At 47.4% G+C, this 10656-nt stretch overlaps 1 protein-coding gene across 1 annotated transcript; it reads left to right on the plus strand.

Annotated features, from left to right (window-relative positions):
• The first annotated feature begins 5799 nt into the window (after nucleotides 1-5799).
• Nucleotides 5800-10656, plus strand: LOC103123396 (5-hydroxytryptamine receptor 3C). The gene is made up of 6 exons (XM_060170983.1): nucleotides 5800-6136; nucleotides 6652-6821; nucleotides 6987-7147; nucleotides 8767-8971; nucleotides 10062-10277; nucleotides 10398-10656. The coding sequence occupies exons 1-6, from the start codon at nucleotides 6075-6077 to the stop codon at nucleotides 10625-10627; spliced, it is 1044 nt and encodes a 347-aa protein (XP_060026966.1). The 5' UTR covers nucleotides 5800-6074; the 3' UTR covers nucleotides 10628-10656.

Genomic DNA, 10656 nt, shown 5'->3' on the forward strand with positions numbered 1-10656 from the left:
GGAAGACAGAGAGGGGGAGAGAAAGACACCTGCAGACCTGCTTCACTGTCTGTGAAGCGACTACCCTGCAGGTGAGGAGCCTGGGGAGGTGGCTTGAACCGGGATCCTTTTGCTGGTCTTTGCACTTTGTGCCAAGTGGCTTAGCCTGCTGCGCTGCCACCCGACTCCCTAGACCACAACTTTTTCAGCCACTCATTTGTTGTTGGACACCTAGGTTTCTTCCAGATTTTGGCTATTATAAATTGTGCTGCTATGGGGCCAGGTAGTAGTACACCTGGTTAAGTGCACACACTATAGTGAACAAGGACCCAGGTTCAAGTCCCTAGTTCCCATCTGCAGGGGGGAATCTTCATGAGTGGTGAAGTAGAGCTGCAGGTGTCTCTCTCTCTCTGTCTATCTCTCCCTCCCCTCTCAATTTCTCTCAGTTGCTATCCAATAATGCATAAAATTTTTAAAAACCGTGCTGCTATGAGCATAGGTATACACAGATCTTTTTGGATGGGTGTGCTTGGTTCCTTAGGATCAACAGCTTCCTCTTTGAGTTTCTTTTTTTTAATCTTTATTTACTTGATAGAGACAGCCAGAAATAGAGGGGAGGGGGAGATCAAGAAGGAGAGAGACAGACACCTGCAACAGAGAGACAGAGAGACACCTGCAGCAGTGCTTCACCACTTGCAAAGCTTTTCTCCTGCAGGTGTGCACTGGATGCTTGAACTGGGGTCCTGGAGCATTGTAACGTGTGCGCTCAACCTGATGCGCCACCACCTGGCCCCCTTAACTTTTCAAGTGATGCCAGAAATAATTTTTATATGAAATCTATAAAGTTTTAAAATGTTGACAGCTAACCAATTTCTTAAAAACACCAGCAGGGTAAAAAAAAAAAAATAGAAAGATGCAGGCAGGAAGCTTTCAACTTCATAAATCAACTTCTACCTGAAATAGCAGTACTTTTATCATTTCCTCCTGATCCCAGTCATCACTTCCTGTTATGTAGACCTGGGTTCCAGTTGCTTTTGCCTAGGTTAAGTCATGGCACACAGGCTACAGTGCACACATTATCATGCACAGAGACCTGGGTTCAAGCATTTTGTCTCTACCTGCAGGGGAGAAACTTTAAGAGTGGTGAAACGGTGCTGCAGGTCTCCCTTTCTCTGTCTCTGTCTCTATCTCTTTCTCTCCCTTTCTAGCTTTCTGTTTGACCCTCTATCAAGAAGAAAGGGAAAAAGAAAGGAAGGTAGGAAAAGTGGCCAGCAGCAACAGTACAGTTGTGCAAATACCAAGCCCTGATGATAACTCTGGTGCCAAAATGAATAAGCAAATAAAGAAGGGGCTGGGCTGTGGCACACCAGGTTAAGCACATATAGTACAAAGTGCAAGGATCAGTGTTCAAGCCCCTGCTCCCCATCTGCAGGGGGGGTCACTTCACAAGCAGTAAAACAGGCCTGCAGGTGTCTTGTCTTTCTCTCTCTCCCTCTCTATCTTCCCCACCCCTCACAATTTCTTTCTGTCCTATCAAAAAAAATGGCTACAGGAGCAGTGGATTTATAGTGCAGGCACCAAGCCCCAGCAATAGCCCTGGAGGCAGAAGGAGGAGGAGGAAGAGGAGGAGAAGAGGAGGAGGAAGGGGAAGAAGAAGAAGAAGAAGAAGAAGAAGAAGAAGAAGAAGAAGAAGAAGAAGAAGAAGAAGAAGAAGAAGAAGAAGAAAAAGAAGAAGCAAATAAAGAAATAACAATTTGCTTTAGACATACTCCAACAAAAAGCAAGAGTTAAGACTTGCCAGTATTGAAATCATCCTTAAAATTCACTGTCTCGGGACTGGGTGGTAGCGCAGGTGGTTGAGCACACATGTTACAGTGCACAAGGACCCGGGTTCGAGCCCCCGGTCCCCACCTGCAAAAGGAAAGCTTTGCAAGTGGTGAAGCAGGGCTTCAGGTGTCTCTGTCTCTCTCCCTCTCTATCTCCCCTACCCTCTAGATCTATCCAATAAATAAAGATAATAAAAAAAATTCACTGTCTTCATGCTCCCAGAGGGTTAAAGAATAGGAAAGCTATCGGGGGAAAGGATGGGATATGGAGTTCTGGTGATGGGAACTGTGCGAAGTTGTACCCCTCTTATCCTATGGTTTTGTCAGTGTTTCCTTTTTATAAATAGATTTCTTTTTAAAAAGTTCACTGTCTGAAGTTGATTATATGAAAGGAGACCCCCCCCCCATTTGGGCACAGAAAGTGACAGCCAGCTTAAAATGAGTGCATATGTCCCTCATAAGCTATGACGGTCATTTCTGCTTTCTCCATGGAGTACTAGGTGCAGAGTGTGACTCGCAAGTGTCAGGAGGCCATTAGCACTGCTCCACTGGCCCAGCATTTTTGCTGCCTCCTCTCCAAATGGATTTGTCAGGCTGGCTTTAGAGACTAAATTCAGACTCTGTGACACTCTCTTGTCACTGGTGCGTGTTAGATGGCTGATGCTACTTGACACCTGTATTATTCAAAGCTGGGACTCAAGGTGTGGCCTGTGGTCTTTTAAGGTCAACATGATCACTAAGTCCGCAGAGAAGAGCTGAAGAGAGGAACATGGAGAGAGGCTGGCTCTCTGGAGAAGGACTCCTCCTCTGCCTCATTATCTACCTGCCTCTTCAAGGTAAGATGGGACATGGGATGTCTGAGAAACATAAACAAGGCTCAATTTTATTTGTCCTCAACAGTCATTAGCTGGATGATCATTTAGGTAGAAATAGAAACTCGGGCTGGGTGATGTACCTGGTTGAGTGCACATGTTACAGTGCACAAGGACCCAGGTTAAGCCCCCAGTCCCCACCTGTAAGGGGAAAACTTCTTGAGTGGTAAAGCAGTGCAGTAGGTCTCTCTCTCTCTTTCTCTCTGTCTCCCTTCCCTATTGATTTCTGGATGTGTCTAGCCAATAAATAAAGATAATTTTTTAAAAAGTTAAAAAATTAAAGACTCAGAACACTGACATCTTAGTATCTCTTCATAGGACCATAATAGTTGACTCTCCTCTGTAGTTATTTCCCTTTTTTAAAAAAATGTTTTTATTATCTTTATTTACTTATTGGATAGAGACAGCCAGAAACCAAGAGGGAAGGGAGAAATGGAGAGGGAGAGAGACAGAGTGACATCTGTAGACCTGCTTCACCACTCGTTAAGCTTTTCCCCTGCAGGTGAGGAATGGGGGCGTTGAACCTGGGTCTTTGTGCACTGTGACGTGTGCGATCAAACAAGTGTATCACCAGCTGGCACTTCTTTAGTTATTTCTCCACTCAAATGCTTCTCTTGGTCTTTCTATTCCTCCTGTCTTTCTCTTTCCAGGCAAACTATCTATCAGTATCAGTAGGGTCAAAATAATAAAAAACTTGCAGACAGATAGTTCATAACCTCATAAGTTAACTTCTAAAAAGAGCATTGCCTCTGTCATTGCATCCCTGCCCCACTAATCCTCCCTCTATTGAATAGACTGGGATCAGACTGCTTCTGATACCCTCCAAAAATCTAAAGTTTAGACTTTCCATTACTGAAATTGTGCTTCTAATTCTACGGAGAAAATCTTTTCTTGGGCTGGAGAGAAGACATCATAGTTATGAAGACTTTTGTACCTGAGGCTCCAAGTTCCCAGAACCACCATAAACAAGAGCTGAACAGTGCTCTGGTTTAAAACAAATAAATATCCTTTCTCAACTCTTTTGAAGAAAATAAACTGGAACAGGGAAGTTGCTAAAAGAAAGATCTCTCATGAAAGAGGAAAACTTTCAATATAGTGTTTCCAGCTGCAGTGTTGTTCTTGTCCTGAATGTCAGCAGTGAAAGCTGATGTATCACCAGTGAGAGCTAAAACACACTGCCAGAAGATGTTACTACATCACTGCTTCTGCTCCACAAAGTGTGACCAGGGTAAGTTAACTGTAAGATGGGCATCCAGGAATAGCCTCAGTGATGATAACACTCACTCAGTGAACATTCATTAAGTCGACAAGGGGGCCAGGCAGTGGTACACCCATCTAAGTGCATGCTACCATGCTCAAGGATCCAGGCTTAACAGGCTCCACCCCCTACCCTCCACCTGCAGGGGGGAAGCTTTACAAGTGCTGAAGCAGTGCTGTGGGTGTCTCTCTATTTCTCGCCCTCTCTGGCTCCTCCTTCTCTCTCAATTTCTTTCTGTCCTACCAAATAAAAAGTAACAAATGGGGTCCGGGTGGTAGTGCAGTGGGTTAAGTGCACATGGCACAAAGTGCAAGGACCAGCTTAAGAATCACAAGTGGTGAAGCAGGTCTGCAATTGTCTATCTTTCTCTCCCCCTCTCTGTCTTCCCCTCCTCTCTTGATTTCTCTCTGTCCTATCCAACAACAATGACAGCAACAATAACAATAACAACAACAACAATGATAAGCAACAAGGGCAACAAAAGGGGAAAAAATATAGCCTCTAGGAGCAGTGGATTCGTAGTGCGGGCACCAAGCCCCAGCGATAACCCTGGAGGCAAAAAAAAAAAAAAAAAGGAATAAATGAACATCAGGATTCTTCATGCAAGCACTAAACTCTGGTGATGACCTGGGTAGCAAAAAATAAAAATTAAAATAATGAGTTCCTTTCTTAACATCCCACATGTCTCACACCACCTGTCTGATCACTTCTCCTCTTGTTAATTTATAATCACTGTGCCTTAATAATATGGTAAAGAGAAAAGTGCGAAGTAAAAAAAAAAAAAAAGTAGAAGTGTGACAGCAGAACTGATTACTGATCTCAACCAGGTGGCTCATGCACAGAATTGAGCAAGGGGAAGATGTGGTCTGGCTCTGAGAGGTTTGTGGTGAGATTGTCAGGAATGAGCCAGGGCACTGCAAAGCAGTGGCCATGTCTAAGTTTGCATTCACATCTGGACAGGTTTTGCATGGGGTCCAAAACAATGGAATTGAGGATGGTACCCTAATTCAGCTCACCTCATCCTCTTCCACCATTTGCCTACCAGCCCAGCCCTAATTCCCTAGCCCAAGAAAGAGAAGCTCCCACGTTTCTTTCAGATCCCCATGTTTTCTCTCTGTGCAGAAAGTCTTGAGGTCCCCAGCCCCTCATGCTTTTCACAGGGTCTCTGCCTTCCACAGGCCAAGGAGACACTTTCCCCATCAACTGTTCAGGCTTCGACCAGCACGGAGTGGACCCTGCCGCCTTCCAAGCTGTGTTTGACAGAAAGGCATTTCGTCCAGCAGCCAACTTCAGTGATCCCACTCGTGTCAACATCTCCTTCACCCTGTCGGCCATCTTGGAAGTGGTGAGTGCTGACTCCCACCGCTGCAGTTGTGGGGCAAGGAGCAAGACGGGAGACAGGGCTACTCAGTTATAACATCACCCTACTGGACTCTCAGACTGATGTTTCCCACTTTTTAAAAAATGTATTTGAATCTATTTGAACTATATTTTTCTAGTGGTGATATGTGGTTAAAAACAATAATTTTCAGAACAGCCTGGGAGTAAGAAGTGAGTGGTGGCACTGAATTTGACTTCATGGAGTTAATAATTTTGGATAAAAAAAAAAATTTTCCCTAGGATGCACAGCTTCAACTGATGACATCATTCCTGTGGCTAAATGTGGTATGTACAGTGGTGCCACCCCCTGCCCCTAGGCTGGAGTCGAACTTTGCAGAGAACAGTGGGTAAAGCTGACAATACCATCAAATTAGACAAGTTCCAACAGAGTCAGACGAACAAGAGAAGACACAAGTCTTCCTGATTACTTAGCCTGTCTGAGAGGGCAGAGGTGAAGCACAGAGAGATGGGAGCATAAACCAAGGCTGTGGAAAACCAAAGCTTAAAGAGTTTCCATCATAGGACATACAAAGTCTCCGAGAGGGAGAGGGGAAGTAAGAATTTCATGGCATTATGACAGCTGTCACTCGAGAGAGCGTGAGAGTATGAACAAAGAGAGAGGGTGTGAGGAAGTATGAGCAAAGGTTCAAGAGGCAAAACAAGAAGAAAACTTGTTCTACTCCCTTTGTCCCATGCTATGGTTCCTTTTAGATCTGGTATAATCCATTCATCAGGTGGAACCCGGAAGAATGTGGGGGCATGAGGATGTTCAGCATAGCCACAGAAAACCTGTGGCTTCCAGATATCTTCATTGAGGAGTTGTGAGTATCAGGACTGACACGAAGCAAAGAGGGAACTCCAGGGCAGGGTGTGACCCAACCACCAAGGCCACACAAAGGCTGGGCTCAGAAAGGAGTGTTGTCTAAACTAAAGAGATTACAATGCCCCCCAGGCACAAAGCAAGTGGAAGGAGGATGTTTTCTGAGTGGGAGTCTGGCACAGGGATGGGGTGACCCGGGAGTGACCAGGGTTCCCACCTCCCAGAGTTTCTTTCTTAAAATTTTCATTTATTTATTTATTCCCTTTTGTTGCTCTTGTTTTATTGTTGTAGTTATTATTGTTGTTGTCGTTGTTGGATACGACAGAGAGAAATGGAGAGAGGAGGGGAAGACAGAGAGGGGGAGAGAAAGATAGACACCTGCAGGCCTGCTTCACCGCCTGTGAAGCGACTCCCCTGCAGGTGGGGAGCCAGGAGCAAGCTCGAACCAGGCTCCTTATACCGGTCCTTGCTCTTTGCGCCACCTCCGGACTCCCCCTCCCGGGGTTTCTGACACAGTATGGATGTGGACCACACGCCCCCGGGCCTCATGGCTTATGTCAGCAGTGAAGGCCGCATCAAGTATGACAAGCCGATGCGGGTGACCAGCATCTGCAGCCTGGACATCTTCTACTTCCCCTTCGACCAGCAGAACTGCACCCTCACCTTCAGCTCCTTCATCTACACGGGTGAGTGAGGCTCGTTCCTGCAGCCTGTTGGCAGGCAGAGCACAGGCTTGGAGACAGAAGACAGCAGAGAGCTGGGAGTGGAGGTGTTTGGGGCTGTCCCTGGAAGGCTTGTGGATGCTAAGCGTCAGGGGTAGGGGGAGGCTGAGCTGTCTGGGTCTTTTGCAGTGGAGAGAATGGTCCTGAGCATGGAGAAGGAAGTGCAGGAGATTTCCAACACATCAAAGAACCTCATTCGAAGCAAGGGGGCCTGGGTCCTTCTAGGCATCCAGCAGAGAACTCGGAGGGTTTCTTTTGGCACCAACCAGTATGACCAGATCACTTTCTATGTGAGTTCAGGGGCCCTGGTTGGTGGTGATCTTCAAGGTTTGCTGCTTGTATTGCTCACGGGAATGGACACACTCCTGTTAGAAAATAAGTTAGCTGGAGGCAGTGGGTTTTGCCACTTTCTCAGTGGGTTAATCTATGTCACTGAACACTAGCTGGGGTTTAGCAAAGATCAACTGAATAAACCCTACTGAGCAAATGAAGCTCTAAGGTAGGGTCCCAGTAAGAGTGAACCCTCCACTGGCCATGGCTATCAGACTTTTTGGAGGTCAACGGTGTTTGTTTGTTTATGGTGGAACATTATGAAACAAGATGGTAGAGGGTGTTGTGAATCGGAAAACTTATGATTCCAAATTATCTGTCCCTGTCTTGTTTTTCTTCCCACTCACTGGTCCTGAAATGCCCACCAGCAAAGCCAGCTAGAGATTAGAGCTTGGTAAGGAGAACAAGCAGAAATACAAAGAAAGTGCATGTGAGCAGGCTAGGTGGTGATGCACTTGGTAGAGTACACATGCTACAATGTGCAAAGACCCAGGTTCAAGCCCCTGGTCACCACCTGCGATGAGGAAGTGTCATAAATAATGACGTAATATTGCTGGTAACTCTCTCTTTCTCTTCCTCTCAGTCTCCCCCTTCCCTCTCAACTTCTGTCTTATTCAAGATAAATAAAGTAATAAAAAATACAAAAAAGGAATCAGCTAGGGAAGCAGCAGGGCAATTAAATCCTGTAAAGGCAGGAGGTGTTGTTGTTGAATAGACTTGATTAGAAAGCCAGAGCAGTACAAAGGACTTGAGGAAAGAGAACACCTAGTCGTCGGGGTTCTCTAGACTTGCTCCTCATCCCTTTTTTATTTTATTTTAATTTTCCCTTTCTTTTTTAAAATTTATTTTTCTGCTTTTGTTGCCCTTGCTGTTTATTGTTGTTATTGTTGCTATTGTTGTTGTTGGATAGGACAGAGAGAAATGGAGAGAGGAGGGGAAGACAGACAGGGGGAGAGAAAGACAGACACCTGCAGACCTGCTTCACCACCTGTGAAACGAACACCCAGAAGGTGGGGAGCCTGGGCTCAAACCGGGATCCTTACGCCCGTCCTTGAGCTTTGCACCACGTGGGCTTAACCCGCTGCACCACCACCCTGCTTCCTCCTTTCTTTTTTTCTCATCTTTTTAAAAATCATATTTATTTGATAGAGACAGCCAGAAATCAAGAGGGAAGGGGAGATAGAGGCTGATAGAGAGAAAGGCAGAGACGCAGAGACACCTGCAGCCCTAAGTCACCACTTGTGAAGCTTCCCGCCTGCAAGTGGGGACCAGGGGCTTGAACCCGGGACCTTGTGCACTGTAATGTGTGCACTTAGCCAGGTGCACCACTGCCTGACCCCCCCCATTTTTCTTTATTCTTTTATTTATTTATTATTGGATAGAGACTGAAAGAAGTTGAAAGTGAAGAGAGAAATAGAGAGAGAAAGAGACAGAGAGACACCTGTATCCCTGCGTCACCACTCAGATGAGACCCTGCAGATGAGACCAAGGGCTTGAACCTAGGTCTTTGTCACTGTAATGTGTGCGCTTAACCAGGCGCTTCACTTCCTGGCCCCCTTGCTCCCCTGTCTCGCCCCAGGTGGCCATCAGGCGCAGGCCCAGCCTCTACGTCCTCAACCTCCTGGTGCCCAGCGGCTTCCTGGTGGCCATCGACGCCCTCAGCTTCTACCTGCCGGCTGAAAACGAGAACCGCGCCCCGTTCAAGATCACCCTGCTGCTGGGCTACAACGTCTTCCTGCTCATGATGAACGACCTGCTGCCCGATACAGGGACCCCCCTCATCAGTATGCCTTCCCCCCCACACACACACATGTTCTATCCGGAAAATGGAAGCAAAGTGGGGTGGGGAGATGGGCCAGAGGAGCTGGGTCACAGTGACAAGGATCTCAGAAAAGGGTCCTCTCAAGGAAGAGGACACACAGGGTCAGGAAGCTACCTCGTGTTAGAGCAGAGGGTGTGTGTGTGTGTGTGAGATCCTAGAGGGCCCCAGTTCAATCCCTAGCACCTCCATAAGCCAGAGCTCAGTAGTGCTTTGGTCTCTCTCTGGACCCCTTCTCCCCTACCTCTTAAAAATAAAGAAAGCCAGCAAAACAGTCCACCTGAATCATACACCTGTGTATGGCAATGCATACAGCTTGAGTTAGAGCTGGGCCCTCATCTCATTGGAGGAAGCTTTGGTGCAATGGTGTCTTTGTGTGTGTGTGTGTGTGTGTGTGTCTATGTCTCTGTCTGGAAAAGTTATCCCAGGACAGGGGGAGACAGCATAATGATTATGAAGACTCTCATGCCTGAAGCTCTGAGGCTCCAGGTTCAATCCCTGCTACCACCATAAGCCAGAGCTAATCAGTGCTCTGATAAAAATACATAAATATGGGGCCATGCAGTGACACAGCTGGTTGAACACACATGTTACAGTGCTCAAGGATCCAGGTTCAGACTCCTGGTCCCCACCTGCAGGGTGGAAGCTTCAGAAGCAGTGAAGCAGTACTGCAGGTGTCTTTCACTCTATCTTCTTTCCCCCTTCCTCTCAATTTCTGTCTATATTCAGTAAATAAAATGAAAGATTAAAAAATAATAAACAAACAAATTATGCCATAGTAGTAACGTGTACACTCAACCAGGTGTGCCACTGCCCGGCCCCTGTCCCAGAGTAGTGAAGCCCTCATGACTATATATATATATATTTTTGAGGGGGTGGGGTGCGGCTTGGCTTATGGTGGTATGGGAGAATTGAACCTGTGACTTCAGAGTTTTTCGCAGAACCATTATGCTGTCTCCCAAGTCCAAAAATAAATATCTTCTGTTTTTAAAAAGGGAATAACAAGTCTTAGGTAGTATCTCATGTAGGTCTGCAAACACCCCCCCCCCCCGCAGGTGTGTACTTTGCCCTGTGTCTGGCCCTGATGGTGGCCAGTCTGCTGGAGACCATCTTCATCACCTACCTGCTGCACGTGGCCACCACCCAGCCCCCACCCGTGCCCCCCTGGCTCCATACCCTGCTGCTCTGTGCCCCCCGTCCAGCCAACTGCTGCCCCACACTGCCCTACAAGCCAGCCCAGGGCCCCCACCTGCCTCCCGCCCAGCAGCCTGGTAAGGAAGTGGGCACTGCCTACACTCTCCCTCTGTGCCTGGCCCAAGTCCCCCAGGCCCCATCCTGCCCTCCCTGCCCCCTTCCTACTGTGTGGCTGAACCTCTCTATCCTCTCCACAGGCCTGAAGGAGCCAGGGAAGCCAGTGGGGACAGCACCCAGTCCCTGGGAGACAGAGCTTATTGGGAGCCCTGGCTCGGCAGGGACCCCTCAGGAAGACGGGGCGCAGAAGCAGCACTTGGTGGAGCTGTGGGTGCAGTTCAGTCACCTGATGGACACCCTGCTCTTCCGCCTCTACCTGCTCTTCCTGGCCACCTCCCTGCTCACCGTCATTGTCCTCTGGAGCACCTAAGTTGATGCCTGCCTGGAAAACCCAAACCT

This window comes from Erinaceus europaeus, chromosome 14, assembly GCF_950295315.1.
Source record: "Erinaceus europaeus chromosome 14, mEriEur2.1, whole genome shotgun sequence".
NCBI lineage: Eukaryota > Metazoa > Chordata > Mammalia > Eulipotyphla > Erinaceidae > Erinaceus > Erinaceus europaeus.